General features: G+C 42.6%; 2 protein-coding genes across 6 annotated transcripts; one reads left to right on the plus strand and one right to left on the minus strand.

Annotated features, from left to right (window-relative positions):
- Nucleotides 1-3922: 3922 nt before the first annotated feature.
- On the minus strand, nt 3923-9024 carry LOC108502332 (caltractin). Its single transcript, XM_017825183.1, has 5 exons — nt 8918-9024; nt 7144-7299; nt 5773-5901; nt 5545-5682; nt 3923-5308 (listed from the first exon to the last, which is right to left on the minus strand). Exons 1-5 carry the CDS (start codon nt 8933-8935, stop codon nt 5219-5221), a joined length of 531 nt encoding a protein of 176 aa, XP_017680672.1. The 5' UTR covers nt 8936-9024; the 3' UTR covers nt 3923-5218.
- Nucleotides 9025-9108: 84 nt separating this feature from the next.
- Nucleotides 9109-16502, plus strand: BBS12 (Bardet-Biedl syndrome 12). 5 transcript variants are annotated; one of them, XR_001876466.1, is made up of 4 exons: nt 9109-9177; nt 10515-12799; nt 13359-13414; nt 16436-16502. XR_001876466.1 is itself a non-coding variant. In XM_017825182.1 (2 exons), exon 2 carries the CDS (start codon nt 10531-10533, stop codon nt 12661-12663), a length of 2133 nt encoding a protein of 710 aa, XP_017680671.1. In that variant the 5' UTR covers nt 9109-9177; nt 10515-10530; the 3' UTR covers nt 12664-13976. The 5 variants fall into 5 exon arrangements, 1 of the variants encoding a protein (XP_017680671.1); XR_001876465.1 differs by having other exon boundaries at nt 10515-13414; XR_001876464.1 differs by lacking the exon at nt 16436-16502 and adding an exon at nt 15391-15589 and having other exon boundaries at nt 10515-13414.
- The last annotated feature ends 4678 nt before the right edge of the window (nt 16503-21180 follow it).

The raw sequence follows: 21180 nt of genomic DNA on the forward strand, positions 1-21180 counted from the left end.
GGTAGAGCTCCTTTAATTGTGATACATAAGCATTTTCAAATCTTATTTTCTCTTGGATTTGTAATATTGCTATTTTAAAACCTGTAAGCAATAATACATTTGTTTTCTGCAGAAGAATGCTAAGCATTTACTTCACCCACATAGTGGCCCAGTTTATGAGGACTCAACAAAAAAATATTTACGTATTTTGCATCAGGAACAGAAATAATATTTAAACCTGTCAGCCATTTTGTTGAATACGTTATTGGTTCCTAATATTAAGGAGGAAGCTGAAAAAGAGCCATGTAAGGGACATGTTTACCAAACACTAATCTCGACTATAGTAATTTTCTGCTTAGAGAAAATAATTATAGTTTTAACACCTCTTTTGCCTGTTTTCTGCTCTGCATGGACTGTATCTTCACTGACATGGATTTTTTCATATAGGAAAAAAAAAACAAAACCTTTGTTAAATGTATGTCCTTTCCAAAAGGAGCTATTCTGCATCAATTATCTTCAACCTCACAATGACTACAGTGCATGGACTGATTTTAAACAAAACACTCAGAAAATGTGTGGAAACAGTGTTTCTGTGGGGTCCTTTGGTCAGTCATGGCATAAGCTCTTTAAAGAGGAAACGGGGAATACAGACTTAAAACTGAGATGATCTGATACCACTTTTTTAAAAGTTGGTAAAATGTTGTGTTTTTTTACTGAGATACCTTCTAGTGTTTCTAAATCAGATCTGCAGTGTATGCAGTCAGTTTTTCCTTGATGTTTAGAGCTGTCATGGTGCTTCTCCTTTGGAGGTCTGAAAAAATTTACAGGAAGGCATATATCTGTTTTCTCTATATTGAGGACATTGAGCAGAGGCAGGTGGAGAAGGAGCTACACTAGGAAGGAATTTCAGACAATTGTGTGGATGTGTAAATTATGCTGGGTTTGTTTGTTTGCACTAAGCTATATTTTTGGGTAGCAAGTGTTTCAAAATAATGCTGGAAATGGTTTAGGTTAAGCTGTTGCATTTGCTTCCTATGGAAACCTATTTTTATCGCTTCGTTTAATGTTGGGGGGATTCTTTTTATAGTGAAACTTCTGTCACTACTCAAACCAGTTAGAAGCTTTCAAAGGACATAAAGTGGCCTTGAGAGCAAAGGCAAACTCACTGAGACTGCACCAATTTGTTGCAGCCCCCGAACCAGGCACAAGTAGTTCCCATGCCACTTCCCACAGCCCTTGCTGGCCCAGTGGGATTTTCACTCCAAGGAAATAAGGATTAGATTTCTGCACCATGATAACCCTACAGTACACAAAGCCTATCCTATTTGTGACTAAAATGTTAGAGCAAATCCCCTCTCTTTCCAGGTGAAGCTTCCAAACTCAAATTTGTACTTTTTACATGTCAAAAGTATGTGAAACTCTTAAGAATGATAGGACTGCAAGATTTGCACAGGCATATACAGTATGTGTGTGTGTGCACATGCATACAACATGAGGGGAGTAATAAATGTATGTGAAAATGTTAAGGCTGTGGCCAGAATTTTTCACCTTTGCAGCTCAGGTTTGACAGCCTTGCTTTGTTCTTAATTGGTGTGTGACATCTAATTCAGACAAGCAAAAAAAAACCCAAAATTACTTGAGCTATTTCAAGTTTAGTAATTAGTGGCAGTAAGGACTCCAAAGAGGTCAAGAGCTATAGCTTTAGGTCCCCACAAGGCCACTGGAGTTATGCCACATCCCAGAGCAGTCTCCTAAAGGTCAGCACACTCACCTTGGGGACAAGGCTCTAATTCTCGAATCCTAGTTCCTCTTGACTTGAAGCAAGGCCATGATTCCAGCTCTCCCACATCCCACAAGCATCCTGCAGCGAGTCTGGCTCTGTCTCCCTGCTGGAAGTGGTTCCATTTGACAGCAGTATTCCCAAAGGGAGAAAATAACTCGACAGAGTGGTCAGAGCACTCGGGGGGACTGTGTGAAAAGCGAGTTGAGCTCTCTGCTCTCCTGGGAGTGTGCCTCTAATTATTAATACAGAGTGGGAGTTTCAGAAAGTGTGGTTTGGGGGTTTAGCTTTGAACAACCAACTAATAATTACAGCATTTTGCACATGGGTTGTGTGAGAAGCCTTGTTTTCTTTTTTTCTGAGAAAATAATTCTGTGTCCAACCACATATTTCAAGCCCTGCCTGGATAGTGTTTATGAGTGTGTTTTCTATCGTCACTGAAAGCCACAGAGGAGGGAAATAAGCATCAGAGCATCACTCACCTCACACTTTAGTAACTGGATGCCCTCTAGCGAGGCTGCCACTGCTCTCAGATCTGTCAGTCCTTATTTATATGGAGATATGTGACATTTCCATGTGTCAAGTGTGACAATGGTGAGTTCTGGCCCAGAGCACTTTCTGCTGCCCAAGTCTTTCTCAAAATCCACTTATGCTATGCAGGGGTGTTTAAAAGCAGTTGTAGTGTGGCAATATTTGATTTGTTTAACTCAGTGAGGAGGTTTCCATTTTAAATATGTGGTGTGACTTCACGAGGCAGTTTGCAGGATGTGAGTTATTCTTCAAAACTGTAAGTGACCAATTTAAATATTTTAATATTAAATGCCTCATCAGTTTATGGAACTATTTGGGCTCTGTTAGTAAGACTCTTGGCATGTGAAAGCACACAAATGTTTGTTCTATTGCTTTACCCCATCCTCTTTTAAATGCCAAGATTGGTGAAAAGAAGCTGTTATTCCTCTGCAATGTTAGAAGCTGATCCTGCTTATTGCTCTGAAAACAAACTCACACCTAATGAAGTGAGAGCACAGCACTCCTTGGCAGTTCCTTGGGTCTTTTTTTCCTAAGGCCAATTGAAGATTTGCCTTCGAGTGGGGCTGACAGGATTTGGGACTGTACTGTGGGCCTGAGAGATGATAAAGAACTTAGAAGTTGCATGGCGGCAATAAAATTGCCATGCAATTGGCATACTTTGGAATATAACTTGCAAACAATTTTTTCCTTCTTGAACTCTTTTGTATTTTATTAAAAGCCCAGTACCTTTTCATTTAAAAACATATTTCACTGGAAGTAATTTGCAGTATTATCTCCTAAGCAGCTCTTGCCCTTAACAATGCTTTGATATTTAGGTGCTTGCCAAACACAAACTGCAGTTCCACTTTCCTTTTTGGGCAGTCTCTGACTCGAATGAACACTCAGACTGAAAACCAGGCTTCGAAAACCAGGCTTTGCTGATGTTGCAGAGGGAGGATCTCAGCTGGATGCACACGTTGCAGCCATCCAAGGGGAATCTGCAAATGCCAGGTAAGAACCTGCTCTCCAGGTCAGCATGAAGGGAAAAAGGGATGCAAAGGATGAGGTTCACAGCCATCTGCCTCCCCTGGCCCTCACAGCTGCCCAGGCTGAAGAGGGGACAAGATATCCCTCACTATTGTGCAAACTAAAGCACCAGGAGACACTTGTTCTGTTAAACACTTGCAGGTTTTGTGCTAATTCAGCCACTGCTTGACATTCCAGACTTAAGAGATTAACGGGCAAACCAGAAATAACTTTTCCCCATTTGTAGTATATATGGCAGGTATGACTGTGTGGCGTTTTCCTACTTTCCGAGGTCAGGTAATGGGATAAGAACAGGAAGAGAGAAGTGACACGCATCATAGGTAAACCACAGTCATCAATCTCTTCCTGTGGCAGCATGAAAAAAAGTGCAGTCACTCTTAACAGGCTCTGGGATTCCCCACAATCAACTAGAACTTCAAATTACGTGGTTAGTACTAGAAACATTTAATCAGCAACGTGGAAGAGGAATTACGTGACAGACTATTGCACGTAAGAATTCCTCTCTTAAACAGAAAAAATAAAGGAAAGTAAGTGAAAATGCACTTAGTGAACCATTTAACACTTCAAAATAATTTTTGAGAAATTCAGAATTAGCACACAAAGTCCTTAACTTGCAAAACAGTTTTATTTCACACTTATACAAAGTTAAGACATTTTAAACCACTTACAATACTACAGATTACATCAACTGCCACCGACTATGCTAATAGGGAACTTCTCAGGTCTCTGGAATTTTACAGGCTTTGAAAGTTTTAAAACAGATCGTCTAATCAGGACCCAAGGATAAACCCTCCTGCAGAGCCACATAATTGGATGTCAGGTTGTGTCCCCTCTGTCCCCATAACACAGAAGGCAATGTGGCTCTCCAGTAAGTCCCAGATTGACAGTATGTGCAAGAAATACTCAAGAAAAGGAAGGTGCTCCTAAAAAAAACCAAACCCAAACCTGTGATGTGTGAAATGAATTTGGATTGCATGGATCTAAATACATTCAGTGTTCCACAGATATCCACGGTGAGCTGTTTTTTCACTTCAGCTGTGAGTCCTCCTTTCAACTTAACTGTTAACAGCCAAGGACAAAATGTACTCTAGTGCACCACAGAACTGAACTTTTTAGGTACCTAAAATTCTGAAGTAATGGCAGCTCTAATCTCTGGGGAGTAAGAACAATGGCACAACATGTTGCCTGGTTATACAATAAACTTTGGTGACCCAAGCACGTTACATTCAAGTTTTATTCAGGTTTTGGGTGATCAGATAAACAGAAGAACATCTATGGATGGCACACAGCTCCAAATGAAGAACCAAGGCTGGTTAGCTACATTTGCTTCCCATTAAGTCCAAAACTAACTTGCTATGAGAAAACAGTATTTCATACAGAAATACAGACAGATTTGCAATTCATTTTAAGAGTCTTTCACGGAAATAAACAAAAGGAGACAAATACCAAAAGATAACCTAAAAACCTCAAAAGGAATAAAAAAATACTGTGCTTGTCCCTTTAATCTGTAGCCTTAGGAAAGTCCAAGTGGTCTTTCCCAGCAGCAGTGGGAATCTTTGCATCTTAAGTGAGAAGTCTTTTAGTGAAATAGTAAAACACAGCGAATTTTGTCCAAAATGGCAACTGGGGAAGTTGTTGTGGGGGAGAGAAAGGGACCCTGCCTTGCAGGTTCAGTCCATCCTTCCTTTTCACTTCTGCAGTATCTCATTTTAACAATACTGAACACTGCAGCCCCCTCTTCCCCAATTAACTTTGTTGAAAAAATAATGAACCAAAAAAAAAAATAAAAAAATCTGTCCTTCCTGACTTTATATGACAGAAAATATGCAGGAGACACAAGCCCAGTTTTTAAGTCTTTTCCAGGTTATCTTTTGGAACAGCTGTGTAGCAAGGCAACAAATATTAATATAAGCTAGTTTTCTTCATGATTCTCAAGAACTCCTGCTCACTTACTTCTCCATCTCCATCTCGATCAGCTTCATCGATCATTTCCTACAAAACACATCGGACATTTGATCAAGCACTGGACTCAAAACACAAGATAATCCACTCATTAAAACAACAATCAATCAGAAGCACTTCATGTGAAAACATAACCGTGTTTGACTGGCCCTTCATATTTCTGACCTCTCAAACCTTTTTGTATAGGCATAAATTTTCACCCGGTCCTTAGGAGCTACAGGATAGGTCTGTGCCTGTTAGGCAGGCTCTGGTAAATCAGAATTTACCTGAAGTTCTTCATCTGTTAGATTTTCTCCCAGCTCCTTGGCAACCCTTTTCAAGTTTTTGAATGAAATTTTTCCTGTCCCATCATCATCAAATAATCTGAAGGCTTTCAAGATTTCTTCCTGTGAATCCTTTTCGCTCTAAAACAAGAGTAAAACACGTGTTAATTAGAAAACTCCTGACTTCAAGCTGCTTATGCTGTCACAAGAATTTCTACTAAGAATTCCTACCATTTTTTGTGTCATCATGGCCAAAAAGTCTTCAAAGTCGATGGTGCCACTTCCTTCCTTGTCAATGTCTGCTATCATTTTCTTAATCTCTTCCTTCTTTGGCTCAAAGCCCAAAGCCCTCATTGCAACCTGCACCAAGAACCAATTGTTAGAAGACCACCAAAATTAAGTTGTAAGCAGCTGAGCTAAAGCTTGTTTCATTTCCTTGTTCAAAAATGTAGTAACAATTCACTGCAATGAAAACACCTTGGTATCTCTTACCAGATTCTTTCATCTTTCCAAACAGAAATAGTGTAGGCTTGATATTCTGAAGATTATGTTCTTCCTACATGGTCTAGTGGAAATCCATAGTTAATTAACATTAGGCAGAAATTTTCCTGCTGAACACTTTTCTAATGGAAAGTGTCAATTCATCAGAAACATGTGTTTTCTGACCAGTTCTTTGCAATGGGACAACTTGAAAAAGTTCCTTTTTGTTTATTTTAGAGGGCAACACTTTCTATTGTAAAATATCTACTATTTTGAATTTATTTTGAAAAAGAAAACAGCATTAAGTGGTTGATGCTAAAACAAGTCAGTCTCTTTTAAGAACTGTACTTTAACATGTATCATCTGCATTCAGGAAACATGCTGTCCTTAACCAAGTACTTCCAAGTAAATCCTGAGCTAAGCCACAGGCTTAGGTAACTCGTGCAGAAATTGAGGCAGAGTCTGTGTATGTGAGAAATCAAGGTCAAGGAGATAATTAAAAGGTTCACACAGAAAAGGATAAGACACATAAAAACACAGGGAGAGAACTGAGAATAATCCTCCCCCTTGTACTACTGTGTGTATGCAAGTGCACACACACTACCTGAATTGCTACTGAAATGAAACTCAGATCCCTCTTTTGCTCTTTTTTATATTAAAAAGCAGGTAATTTTTTGATTACATATATGCAAATGTGGTTGTAACCTTCCTGAATGTGTGCAAAATGTGTGTTTAGTTCTGAGGTGAAGAAAATATACGATATTCTGGCATTCATCCCAGAACAACAAAAGTCCATTTCCCAGAAACAACCATCTCAGACATGAAAACTGAAATGTGTACTGCATGTACCTAAACACAGGAACTGTTTAGTTCCTCTAATGCTCAGATAATTCCAAGTTATCAGACCTAAATATTCACATATTAGAGAAGCCCGTCTGCTCTGAAGCATTACATGCAGGGTACACCACGTAATACACCCCAAATTCAGTCATGACAGCAAGCCATTACTCTTGTTCATACTCCCAAAGTATTTTAAAGTAGGGCTGGACAAACAGAAAAAGCGGCTACAGTTTTAAGATCAAAGATATTTTCATACAAGGGAAAAAAAAAAAGTTTGAAAACCTTCAGTTCTTTGATGTCGATGCTCCCAGATCCATCGGTGTCAAACAAATCAAAAGCTTCTCGGATCTCCTGCTTTTGCTCTTCTGTAAGTTCAGGCTTCAAGCCACTTTTCTTCCGCTGGGCTGTAGCTAAGCCAGGTTTTCTGTAGTTGGATGCCTTCAGAAAGTAAGGGAGACAGCAGATAAGAAATAGCCCATTCCAGGGAGAATTCAAAATACATTAAATTATAAATAACAAAAGTAAAACCGTAGCAGAAGTGAGAGACATTCCTTGCTGCAAGTGGTAGACACTGAGGTCTCTATGCTCATTTCTTTGGTTATTCTAAAAAGAATACAAGCAAAGACTTTGTTCCTGGAAAATGTGCATTTGAGCTTCATGTTTTCTGTTTTAAACAGAAGGAGTTTTGAAGATTGAAGGAGTAAAGCCAGAAGAACAGGCAGGCAGACTGAAAATGAACACCCCACTGAGGAGACTTCGGACCCTCTGTACCTCCTGCGGTGGCCTGGATGTGTCAGGAGTGGTTTCACCTGGAAAATGTGAGTCCATCATCCTCACAGCTAAAAAAGTTGGTTGCACAGGGTCTCCACTGTGAATGGCACACAAATTCAGCCACTCCTCCAAGCCAGCTCTGAGATGGGGATGTCCCAGAGCACCTGCTCTGAGGGAGCAAAGTGTAAAGGGAGCTGTGCAGCTCCAGGCTCCCTGTCCCCCGAGTAGGAGGGAGCTGTGCTGTGGAGCCAGGTAACAACGTGTTCTGGGAGCAGTGAGATCAACACGAAATCTGTCCCTTAAGGAGCACTAATCTGCTTGTGCTGAGCTGGTACATCATTATCCAGGATAATTCTGAGACCTTTCCTGCCTCTAAGTGTGAACTGTACAGTACAGGGTCTGCGGGTCCCTCCCATCTACTAGAGCTAGAAAGATGTTTTCCTCAAGTCTAGTTTCGTTTTTAAGTCACCAGCAGACAAATTTTAGTCCTTCAGTCTTGAATCTGCACAGACTGGTGGAAGGAAAGGCAGTCCCTCCCATCCCCAGCTTCAATTGGTTGGGCTTCATAAAAGCAAATAAACACCAAGCAAGGAATTTGTTACCTAGCTACTGCTAACCACTTTCTTATCTCAGCTGAATCGGTACCATTTTTCTGGCTGGGATCACTCTCTTAAATTCTCAATGTGTAACACAGAAATCCCATTTTCTTGTAGTTAACCGTGAAATTTCTTTTTTTTTTTTTAACACGATTTGTCCCTCCCAGGTTGGATTACAAAGCAGTTCGTCTGGCTTTTCCCTGCTATCGACACGAGCATCAGATTTTTACCCTTTATATGCCGCTCTGGCAAAATCCCACGAGAGATCTTTTTCCTGACTATAGAGCCTTATCGTTCTCTTTATTCCAAGTCTGAGCTGAACAAATCCCTTCCAGGTTCCCGCTCCTGGCCTGGCCGGTGCCATCCCAACCTGCCACCGCGACAGCACGAAGCGGAGGAGCTCAGCGAGCCGTGCCGAGACGAACCAGGCATGTTCCCCCCGGCTTGCTGAGCGCAGGTGCCGCATTTTGCGAATCCCGGTGTTTTTTTCGGGAGAGTTTTCCATGGTGACAGAGCTGGGGGGGGCGGAGGTAACCAGGCGGCGACGGCGGCCTGGGTGGGAGTGGAACCCTGAGAGGGGTTTGCAGGTTGGCGGGGAGGCGGAGGGACTCGGAGGGAGTCGGCGGTGGGAAGAGGAGCCTGCGGGGGAAGTAAAGGAAGGGAAGGAAGGAAAGGAAGGACGCGCTCACCATCCAGGCAGGAACCATCCGGGACGGGACCGGGCGGGACGCACCGCAACAGACACGCGCCGGCCGATCGGCCAATGGGCGAGCCGGACGTGCCGCGGGACCCGCCCCCCCGCCCAGCACGGACCAATGGCGCCGCGCCTTTCCCGTGATTGACAGCTGAGAGCGCCGCGGGGCCCGCCCGCGGAGCAGCGGCCGCCGTGTCCAGGCAACTGGCGTGTCCAGGGAGGCGCCGGGAAGCGCCGGGAAGCGCGCACACACCGGTGAGACACCCGCACCCGCACCCGCCGCCGAGCCACCGGGCCGGTCCTCCGGACCGCAGGAAGCGGCCGGGCCGCCGCCACGGCAGTTCCGGGGCGCCCGCTGCGTCCGCTCCAAGCTGCTTCCCCCCCTCCGGCGATCCGGGAAGCGCTTCCTCTCCCTGTGAAGATCAGGAGATAGTGTTCGGATGGACTTTCGCTGAGTGGGATGGAAACATGAGCTTTTTGGATTTTGGGCTAGCTGCGCCAAGGGGCCTTTGGGGAGATGGAATAAATGATATGATGAATAAATTCCAGTACCTGAAGGGGACTTATGGGAAAGATGGGACAAGACTGCTTACAAGACAGGACAAGGGGGAATGGATTCAAACTGAAAGAGAGTAGGCTTAGAATAGTTTAGATATTGGGAAAAAATTAAATATTAGGGAAAAATTTTTTACTTCGGGGGTGGTGAGGCCCTGGCACAGGTTGTCCGTAGAAGCTGTGGATGCCATATCCCTGGAAGCGTCCAAGGCCAGGGTGAGTGGAGCACTGAGCAACCTGGCCTAGTGGAAGGTGTCCCTTCCCATGGCAGGGGGGTTTGGAAGGGGATGATCTTCAAGGTTCCTTCCAACCTACACCATTCTGTGATTTGAAGCTGAGCATAAAAGGTATAGGGCTCAGGGTTCTCAATTCTTGGTGTGTATACTTTGTAATTCAAAAAGGAAGTTTTAGTTTAATCCAGGACTGTGGTATGGAAGAGATTTTGAGGAAAAGAAGATTTATTTTTGGTGTGTTTAAAACAAGTAACAGATCAAAATTTTAAAACCTTGGCAGTTTATGAGGTATTTAGAAGTGGCATTGCTTTTCATGCATGCATAAAGTATTGATGTCTGCTAAATAGACTACATAGAATTGGAAACAGATAAGTTTGGTTTTCCAGATTTTGAAGATTAAACCTTCAAAGGGTACAACTATTGGTACCAAGAAGAATCTGTACAGAGCACTTGTTATTTTATGTAATTTGCCCATTCTGCTCTAATGAACTTTTACTCTAAGTAAGGCAAATAACTGAAATTCCAGATAACAGGTCAGGAGGGGCATAGTAGTTCTATACAGTCTGCAATGCTTCAAGTTGAAGAAACTATGGGAAGAAGGCCAGAAACGATTCAATGGCATTTTAGCAACACACCATTTCAGCAATTGTATGCACTGACGTCTCATAATAAGTGCACGGGATAAAGAATTGTTTTATACGGAGCAGAGCTGTGTTCAGGGTTAGACTGCTAAATTACTTTTTTGGGGATCTGTGCTCTGGCTTGCTGTGAGGTTGGGTCAGTAAGTTTGTGTTCTGTCCACAGATGCTACCCACTGCCCATGGCTTTCAGGGATGTGAATGCAAGGAGACATATTGGACTCCAGCAACTCTCATCCTTGGCATCGACCGGAAGAGCATTTCTGGGGCCAATGAAATCTCATAAATTCATTGTGGATGAAACCACCAACCAAAGCACATTGATTTGTTCTGCTGTTAGACTGATTGAAAGTTTGGATTTGACTAGTGCTGCTGGACAGCTTCTTAATGAAACCATTCAGGCACAGAACAAGGAGTTTAAGACTGGGCTGAGTACCCTGTTGTTCCTCGTTGGTGCGTGGAGCAGTGCCGTGGTGGAGTGCCTCCAGCAGAATGTTCCTGTTTCAGCAATAGTGTCTGTGATGTCTGAGGGGTTGAACTCTTGCTGTGAGAGAGTCCAGTGTCTCCAAATATCAATACATGATGTAAGGAAAGAGCTGTGTTCTAGCAGAGTTAGGCCAAACGCTTTTGAATGCAAAGCTTGCCAAGTGGGATGTGACAGTCTTCTAAATCCTCAGGATTTGCTGTATTTTCATAAATGTATTTCTGAACCAGAAGTAATTTCAATAAGTTGTTGTTCCCATCAAGAAGATGATTGTCATTTTAAGAAGGGCCTGGTTTCACCCTTGGTTGGCTTTGTTTCATCAGCTTCTCTTGTCAAACCAGAGGGTGACAGAAGTTCATCTGTGATTCCTGGAAGTGGTGTTATTGCATCCAGCTGTATCAAACAGAAGTTAACCCACAGCAGACACTTCAGGACTTTAGGAAAAAGCCATTTTTCAGGTCAACAAGGTAATTTTCAGGAATACCTTTTGAAACCATCAGCAGATCCATGTGAATGCTCTGATTTAGGACACCTGGCAATGGCTCTGAGTCATGGAAATCAGACTGACGTGAAACTGCTCCAGAGCATTGTTGAGTATCAGCAAGAGAGAGCAGAGTGCAGGGGCTCTGCCCAGCTTAATATCACAGAGATTGTGACATGCTCTTTGCTGGGCCTGCCTGAAAGCTATTCCTGTGTCTCCCAGGGCTTTGTCACATTAGTGTCACCAGAACAAGCCAAAGTCATCAAACACTTTAAAGACAAATCCCTCCAGATCCTGCTGGTGGATGGTGACCTAACAGAGCAGTATCGTCACTTAGGTTTTAACAGACCACATAACGTAAGGACCGTATTGGAGCATCCTAACCTAGAGGGAGGCAGAGCAGGAGACACGTGGCTAAGCAGAATGTTAGATATTCTAGTGACCTTTGAAGTAAACCTAGTTTTGGTCAAAGGAAGCGTGTGCAAAAACTTACTGGACAGATGCACCGCAAGCAGGATACTGGTAATCAGTCCTGTGCCTCGGGATGTGTTGTGTGCCTTTGGGGAGGTCACTGGTGCCCAGCCAGTGACATACCTGAGCCAGCTGAACCCTTCCTGTGCTGGGAACGGGGCCCAGGTGGAGCTGTGGGAGGCCAGCGATGGGCGTGTGATGGATCTGGGTGAGCTTGTGCCGGTCCGGATCAACGTGCGAGGCATCCCCCTGCTCACTGCCGTGCTCACCACTGCTGTGGCTTCCAAGGTGCAGCTCCTTGAGGACCAGTTCTGGACTTCAGTGTATCGACTCCACCATGCTTTAAAAGATGGGAAGGTTTTTCCTGGGGGTGGTGCAGTGGAGCTCTTGTGCCTCAGCCACATCCAGGTGCTCACAGAGCAGCCTGTGCGACCAGCAAAGGCTGGGAAAGAGTTTCCCAGTCCTTGGCTGGACACACCTGTGGCAGAGTATAAATCCCTTGTGCTCCAAGCACTAGCAAGTGGCTGGAAGAGGTACCTTTCCGTGGTCATGTGTAACATAGCAAAGGCTCCATCGGAGTTGGAAGCACGTGCATTAGTGGATCATCACCTCAAGAAAGCAGTGGATTGTGGCTCTCCCTCAGCATATATATTGGAATTGTTCAGAAGAGGTGATGTGCTTGGGGGTGGCTCTAGTCCCTTTGCTGACCATGGCGAGGGTTTAAAGGTTTACGATAACGTTGCAGCCAAGACAGAGGCGTGGAGGAGAGCCCTGGACTTGGTGCTGCTGGTGCTTCAGACTGATGCCGAAATTATCACAGGCCCCAAAAGGAATGAGCTGTTGAACTCGCCTGTGTCAAGTGAATTTCTGTTCTTATAGGACTTTGCAGTCCCTGAGTCAGCGGGAGAAGTCCAGGTTCAACTTACATGTCCTCGTAATTTATAAAGCAAACACTGAGATGTGATTATGACTTTAGAGCGTAACAGCAGAAATCAGAATGAGAGACAGTCACAAGGTAATTTTTTATTTCTAGAAATGGGAATTAAATAACAAAAATCAGTTATGAGCTTACCTCTCACTCTAGCCTACTAATATTGTCTGTACAGATGTCTCCTAGTGTCCTCTAAAGAAAGGTAGGGACTTCTTACATGACATTGGTGTGCTTGTGTTAAATTAAAGAATATATATAATGTAATTAATTATGAATTAATACCTTGTTCTTAATTTTCATACATTGTAAGCATAAGAGTTAAACTTGAGTGTTACATTTTACACTAAGAGATCATATTAATAGATTCTATTTTTGTATATTTATGTGGTCCATATATCTCCTATTTTCCGATACATACCCTTTGGAATTTCTCTGGATTTGACAAATTCATGCTGAATCCTTCCTTTTGGTATTATAGACTGGGTGTATCTCCACAAAATTTTCAATTTTACATCACGAACTGGATTTCTAGGTTGTTTCAGTTATCTTTGTAGAGAGGAAAATGATCTATGTTTTAGGTGTTGGCTAAAAACCGTAAACAGGTCTATCATGATTGAGGCAAGGCATTTTTACTGTGTTACAGCACTTATAATTTGGAAGCAGAGCCCTGAAGAACTGGCACTTCATTGAAAGAAAGAGGTGTGTAACTATGGAGATTTTTTTTTTTCTGAACTTGGCATTCTGAATCATACTTAAAGTGAAATGTCTCAGTTCTGGTGAAAACAGAACAGAAAACAAATGGAAATGGTGATGTTAAAGTGTATTCTTGCTTTCAGGAACTTTCTCGTTAAACTGCTGATGGCTGGCATACAGATGATGAAATTCACCCTCAAATAAGGTTTAAATATATAGAGAGATGAGTATGTATATTAAAGTAGTGTTATATCTTTGACCTGAAACAGCAAATCTTTTGGTTTTCTATCAAACTCCAGAATTCAGTGGATTTTGGGAAAATCTCATCAGTACTGTAGGGGTTTATAATTTTAATTTGGAACAGTATTTCCTAGCAGCATAGGGGTCTAGTTATATGGAAGTTTTGATCAGCCTGCAATTACATTTTCATTATTAATCAGTTGGCACATTGATGTTTAACTGCTTGGTGTACTGAGACACGAGAGAGAAAGAGTCTGGTAGATCAAAAGAGGCAAAAGGAGCTGGTGGCTGTTAAGTGAGAATGAAGTGGAAACACAGCATATAAATAAATATGAACAGACTCTGTGCTCTGCAAGGGTTTGCAGCTCATGTTTGGCTTTATACCGGGTTTTTTTTGAACCTCCCGTACTGAGAATTGCATAACCCCAGTTCCCAAGAAAAGATCCACTTGCACTTTATTTGAATAATAGAGTTAAGTGTGTTGTGGAAAAACTGCAGACATGAATTGTATTGAGGTGGTCCAAACATCTATTTATGGGGCTCTTAGACACTGAGAGCTGACGCACCAAGTGTTGAGAAAGTCCAACATGATGTAATTTTTCCAATCAGGCTTGTAAAAAGCACATAATGATATATTTAAATGCCGTGATGCCGAAACCAGGACAAGGGGTTTTCTAAAAAGCTGTCAGACATGATATTTTGATTAATTAACACTTGCTTATCTACAGGCCCATGAAATGGAAAATTTTATAAACTGGCTAGATATTGTAGCCCGGGTTACTTAAAATTATTTCTCCTCAAGGCATCCTCTTCTGCAATTTGGAGTACAATATACTAGTACAGTATAGTTCCCCAGCCTCAAATCTCTTAAACCTCTTTGTAACATGGAAGGAGATCCTGTGCGTGTCTGCCGTGGCGCTCGGCGCCGGGAATGATTTCAACATCTGCCACGGGCGATTTCGGCTTCTGCCAGGCAGAGGCTCCTCCTCTGTGCACAAAGGCTGTTTGTGTAGAGCGTGATGTGATGGCAGGGCTAAACTTTTACATGTGATGTGCTTGGGAAATTGGGAAATGGCAGAGATTTCAGGGAAAGGATCGTCCCAAGGCATTGGCAGCCTCTCACCCCCTGCTGAAACCAAGTCCTAGTCAGGTGCCTTGTTTCTCCCTTGCATCCCAGTGTCATCATTTCCAGCTCACTCCTCCTGTTTATGGCTGATGACATTTTCTCTTTATAAGGCCAATTTTTTAGGTCTCTGCTCCTTGAGGATTTCCTGAAATGTGGTGGAGGGCTTAATCATGGCAATAAGACCCTTGTCCCAAGCTGGGCCAGCCTAGGGGGCACAGCCTACCTTCATATCCTGGCTTTATAAGGACTGATAGCCTGGTGATCAGTGGTTGTGAAGAGGCACCTGATAGTTTGCCTACTTCAAGTATACTGAAAATTGTGAGCTAGGAAATGTAGGAGACAGTGGTCCCCAGGTAGACAAAGGAATGACTGAGGGAGACTGGGGGCTGGGAAGGTTAACGTAGTTATGGAGCAGGGAGGGCTGGAGGAGAAAACTTCAGCTCACAAGAAAGTTGGGAGAGTCAAGACAGTTTATTTGTACTGACCTCCTGCTGATATCCCAGGCCAGAGCTGCTGGAGAGGCTGGGAGAACATTTTCCTTTTTCTTAGTGGGAAGAGGGGTGGAGAGGGGAATCTAATCTAGGAGAAAAGTTACGGAGTGACAAGAGATTTTCAGCTCTGCTCTGAAGGACAACTGGCAGACCTGAGTCATCCCATCAGTTACATCATCAGCAAAAGATCATTCTTACAGCACCAAGACCTTCTTCCATGAAAAGCAGGTTGGCTTCCCATAACCAACTCAGGCAGGACATCTAGAGGAGTTGAACTAACTCTACCAGGTATCAAGTGAATTAAATGTATTTTTATGTGGGTTTTTTTTTAATCTGTTTTGTGTTTAAACTCTAGAATGCCCTGCTACGTGACAGTGCCATACTCAAATGTCACTGAGCTGCTCCTTCAAGGAGGGGCTCGCTGTTTCTGGAACCTGGACTGCTGTGCACTACAGGCATTTCTGGGAGTAACAGAGACTCACTACAAGCCTTACAATTTGTATAAGGCAAACTGACAGGAAGTCTTAAATTGTTGTTTTTCTACAGCTGCTGTAAAACAGGGATCTAGTACTGACCAGCTGTAAGTGTGGTTTGTTTTTTTAATCAGAACCACAGGCTTCATGGGGTATTCTTTACTTTTGGAAGGACCAGGTTGTGGCTGTGTTCAGAAGTGTGGCACGGTGATACGTTTGCTTTGTCCCTTGTGCGACTTCTTTGTGTTAATTCTTTCCCTGGGGAGTTAAGCTGGATTTTTAGCTTTTGGTAGCTTCCAGAAAGGCCTTTTCCAACCTTAAGGATTCCACGATTCTATGGTTCTGTGAATGTGACCATCCATGCTGCTGTTTCTACAGCTCTTTTTTCACAGCCACTTGTAGAAGTGTCACTTACTCATAGCACTTTAAGACAGAGGGAATATATTCCAGTTTTATTCCTCTCTCTCCATAGATCAGCAATCCTTGGAGACTATTCCACACCAGCACAGTTAAAGCATGGTTTGTATGACCTAATTTGGAAAAGTCAAAAAATTGGACTAAATTCTGCCACTTTCCACCAGCATTGCTGCATTAATTAACCATTTATTGCAAAGGTGCAGGACCAAGATCTTTTTCTTTCAAGGTGGTGTGTTAACCACGAATAGATCTGCAGTCTTAAAGGGCTTTTTCTTTGTAGATAATGCTACTCCAAGAACTAATGTCCACAGGGATGCTTTCAGCACAGTTGAAGGGAGAGAACAGCTCAGGTACGTGCACAAACTATAGACTGGGTTTGATACTGAATGGTGGAAGGAAGAAAAGAACACATTTCTCTACTTTGACTTCCTACCCGTTGATTCTGCTGGTAATGTCCATTTCTTTAGGTATTTGAAAAACACCCCTGGTGGTGTCTTGAGCTGCATTTCAGTGATGGTTTGCTGTGAGTGCTGGGATTCAGTTCGTTGCATTATGTTCCTGAAAACTTTGTAGGGACAAGGATGGTTTGGGACAGAAATGCTTCCCTGAGTGGAGGGAAATAATAATTCCCCAACTTCTCCTCCCACATCAAGCCCCTGATGATCCTTGGGGAGTGGCTTTTTGTCACATTTAATCCAAGCCTGGGCTCCCCAGCACCATCCCCAGCAGCCATGTGTTCCCATGGTGAGCCATGTTTGGGAGGAATCCTTGAGTGCTTTTCAGAGGGGTGGAAAGAAGGGCTGGGCCAGGATCATGCACAGATGGTGAAAGAGCTCCTGGAAAGGGGGGGGAAACCAAGGCCTGTATTTTGTTTCCCTGCCTAGCAGAGATTCAAAACAAAGAACTGTTTAGATGAAAAGGAATTCTTTCCTTGGGGACCAAGTGCTACTCCAAACAATAGGATTATTTTTTCATTAATGCAAGAGTAGTAAAGATAGCATGCAGTTTTTATTTAGAAGTAATGGGAAGACCGGGCCCTGACTGTCTTTTATTCCAGCTCAAGTCAGTAGGATGGGGGTTAGTGTTGTTCACAACTTTTGTCTGCTGTGTTGTGAGACCAAATATTTAACCATCATTGCAGATTTGGAGAGGTGACTAAAAATAACACGGTTGGTGAACTTATTTGTTCCCGAGGTGTGATCTGAGTCACTGCTTTTACTGACTAAACTTAAAACAAAAACAAACAACAGAACCCCTCTGTTTGTTCATACTGGAGAACCAGAAGAACTCCAGAGGAATACCTGTCTATTATTAGTAAATCCTAATTTTTTTTTGAAGAACAGCAATCCCTCCAGTAAACTGAAAGGAATTTTGCCTTGTTTTGGGTATTAATTCCTGTATTCCACTTGCTGCTCCCTGCATTTGCAGTTCTGCCTGTGGGCTCCAGCTCAAAGATCCGCCTATACCATGCACATACTGTTTTAGGGGAAGTGAACACAATTCCATGTGCAAAATTCCATATCAGTATAATGTCTTTGATTCCCTACAGTGATGAAAATTAGACTAGTACCCCTGCAGCAATACTAATATATTGATTAGATCAGTTTAATTAACTGGCAAAGTCCTCCTATGTGACATTATTCCAGTTCCCTGAGTATGCCTTGCTCAAGGTAAAGGGACAGTTAGTGTTCAGAACTTCACTTCTCACTCTCTTCATCTCTCAGTTTATGTAAACACTGTTTAAATAACCATCCCAATTGTGTCATCCAAACCCTGGTTCAGGGGTACTTGCTTTCTGGAACTGTTTAGCTGAGTGCTGCCAGAGGCCAGGAAACTCTGATATAATTGGCAATAAGAGGACTTTCCAGTAAAGGAAGCCCAAATGTATCTTTGTTTATCTGAAGTACTGGGCAGTTAACTTGAAAAATGGTTTTGTGTGTGACCCTGCCTATGCAGTTATTCTGTTTGACATCCCAAATACAAGAGCAGTGCTGTAGACAGGCTCTACAGGATTGCCAGATGTCCGGTCAGTAATTGCTATACATGGGGTGGGTTACTGTGGGTAGTATGGGAATGACTCTCAAATCTCAGCTCCAGTGGTGGATGGTCAGGACTGTTTTCCAACAGAACTTGAGGAAGAATCCTCCAGCCTCCCAGATTCCGCTCACGACCATTCATAACACCGGTGAAACTGTGGAAGAAGAGAGGCTTTTCAAGGCCAGAAGAAGCTGGAGGAAATCCAGTGTCTCTTGTTTGTTTGAGTCTCATTATTAAAAAGACTTATTAAACTGCTGAAGAAAGGTCTTCAAAAAATACAGGAGCTAGTTTAAAAGTATGTGACTTGTCTGGGCCAAGGGGTGCTGTTTGAATTATCTGTGTTTGCTCACCTGTAAAACAGGACTGCAGACTGCCCTACAACATGACACTTGGCATTCACCGCTCGGCCACGATGAGGGGAGCCACTGTACAAATAGGATGTTCCATTCCCTGCCCTCCCTCAAACACTCGTGTCCATCTCAGATAACAAGCTGAAATAGGGCTTGTTATGAATTGGATTTTCTTTTAAAAGGCCAGTCAAGCTGTTTTTGTTCTGGTTTATGTGTTGCTATGAGCCACTACCACACATTCAGTTCTTCAGTGAGAATTCACAGATGCTTTTGCTGCTGCGCATGTGTGGCAAGATGTTATTTTGCTGATATGTTGTTCTCAGGAGACCGAAGGGGAAATCATACTTTGGTTATGAATTAATACAGGAACCAATCCCTTTTTTCATTAAAAACATCAGTGGAGTTTCTGTGGCTTTGGGGAGTTGGTCCCTAAGAAACAGATTATTGCAAAACCATGATCATCCTTCCACCCTCTTCTGAATCCTGCTAAAGGGTGAATTTCTGATCATTTCGTAGTGGCAAGGAATGTAAAATTGAGGACTGCTGCCACTCTTTCTCAGATGAACCTCTAATAAGCTCAAATAGCAGTAACAACTGGTTAATGATAAGATGGAAAACACTTCCTTCAGAGATGCAGTAGGTTGAGCTGTGCTTTACACTGAAGAATTCGATGAGGATTAAGAGCCCATCATCTCTAGGTTAGAGGATGTCTCCTGCAGGAAATGGCACTTAGTGAGAATGATCAGCTTTGAAAACAGTCGTATCCAGCCTGTTTCTAATTTTTAAAACTGCAAACTCTTCAGAGAAGAAACTCTTCACTCCGTTCATATAGTATGTGACAAAATGAGGCCTTGGATAACAATCAGGGGTCAGAATTATTATAGCAATGAATGAGTGAACGTTTGATGTCACTTAAGATTTGGCTTCTTCACCTTGAAAGACATTTCTTTGATTTGCAAACCTGACAAAGCTGTTGGAATTTGTCAAAAATCCTTCTGCATTGCTTGGTACAGAATTCCCACAAGCCTGGACTCCATAAGGATAATATCTAGAACAGGGTAGTTCTTGGAGAGTAATAGTAAACTTTGACAGTGAACACAGTAGTTCTTTTTTGGAATATAGGGTGAAGATTAAACCACAGTAGTTATAATGTGCCAGGCAGAGCTATGAGTAGTCATAGAACATACAGTGCAAACTCAGTAGAGCAGAACACTTCCTCCACATAGAAGCTGGCAGGATGGAATGAATGTCATCCTTTTAAATACCTTGGAAATGAAACAAGACCTCAGTATATGTGTGGGGGTTTTGAGTTTCACTAATTCTTTTTAACATCTCTCTGAAAGAATTCCCCATAATCTGTAATCGTTTACTTTACATGTGATCTCTTTATTTGTGGCTTTAATATTAATCTCCAGTGTTGGATCTCTGTCTATTTGCCTTGGTCTGACAAAGGCATTAGAAGTTGCCCCTTGTCGTGTTTCCTGTATCACTGATGTGATGCAGAGCTGGCTCAGGCATATTTGACAGCAGTGGTTTTAATATTGCAAGCAAAAAATGAACAGACTTTGCTGCTACAGGTTTGAGGAAAATCCTTAGTTGTTCAGTTTGGTTTTGTTGGGGTTGTTTTGGTTGTGGGTTTTTGTTTTTTTTTTTTAAGTGGAAACTTAAATTGCTTTTTTCGAATTGTGCTTTCATCTGTGTCTGGCTCTTCCTCTGCTCTGTTTGCTCTTGAGTCCCCAAAATTAGCAAGAGTAATGTTCTAGTTTGCAGTGCAGTAGGAAAGAATAACTTGACTTTCTAAAATGTAATAAACAGTGCAAGACCTGGAACAAGTACAAAACCTTCAGACAAGGTGAAAGCCCCCAGAAGAATACCTCTATTCAAAATGTCTGTGGATGTCTGCAAATACTGCCAGGAGCTTAAGTCTTGTCCTTTTCCTTTCCAAACATGTGTATTAGGTTTTTCTTTAAAAATACATACTGTATCCTTGAACTCTTCCACGCTCCTAGTCAAAGACGGTAGTATTTCCTTTAGACTAGTTGATTCATAAATAAAATAAAATCTGTGAGACATTATTTTGGTCTTGCTTATTTCCCTTTTGTGATATTGGATGGAAAACGGTCTTTTTGAAATATCCAAGCTTTAAAACCAGCATTAAAACCAGCTATTGAGGGTTACCTGGCTCGACATCTCAGGGATTCCACTGGGTCTAAATCTTTTTCTAACCGAACTGATCCAGCCTTGTTTAAAATGTCCCTTATCCTCTGGGACATGTATGTGCTGTACAGCACATCTTCTCCTGGTAGTCAGTGTCATGCTGAGTTTCTCCCATGGGTGGGTTGTGGTCCCCAGGATGGTTGTCAGCCCACTGGGATGGCTCCATCCCCCAGAGCAGCCTTGCAGGATCTGGCCCAGTAAGGGACCTCACATTGCATTACAATGCCCTTAGGTTAATGAGGATAAAACCCTTATATCACACAATCTGTTCTGTACCTATGTCTCTAAATGTACATGGGATGACTTAGACTAATATGCCTAGCAGATGACAGTATTTTCATCCTTAAACCTGAGCTCTGTCATTACTTTGGGGTCAAATATGATGGAGTGAGAGACTGTCTGTTGTTTGGTGTGTCATTTG

The sequence above is a fragment of the Lepidothrix coronata genome, unplaced genomic scaffold (genome assembly GCF_001604755.1).
Source record: "Lepidothrix coronata isolate B3197 unplaced genomic scaffold, Lepidothrix_coronata-1.0 Scaffold116, whole genome shotgun sequence".
Lineage (NCBI taxonomy): Eukaryota > Metazoa > Chordata > Aves > Passeriformes > Pipridae > Lepidothrix > Lepidothrix coronata.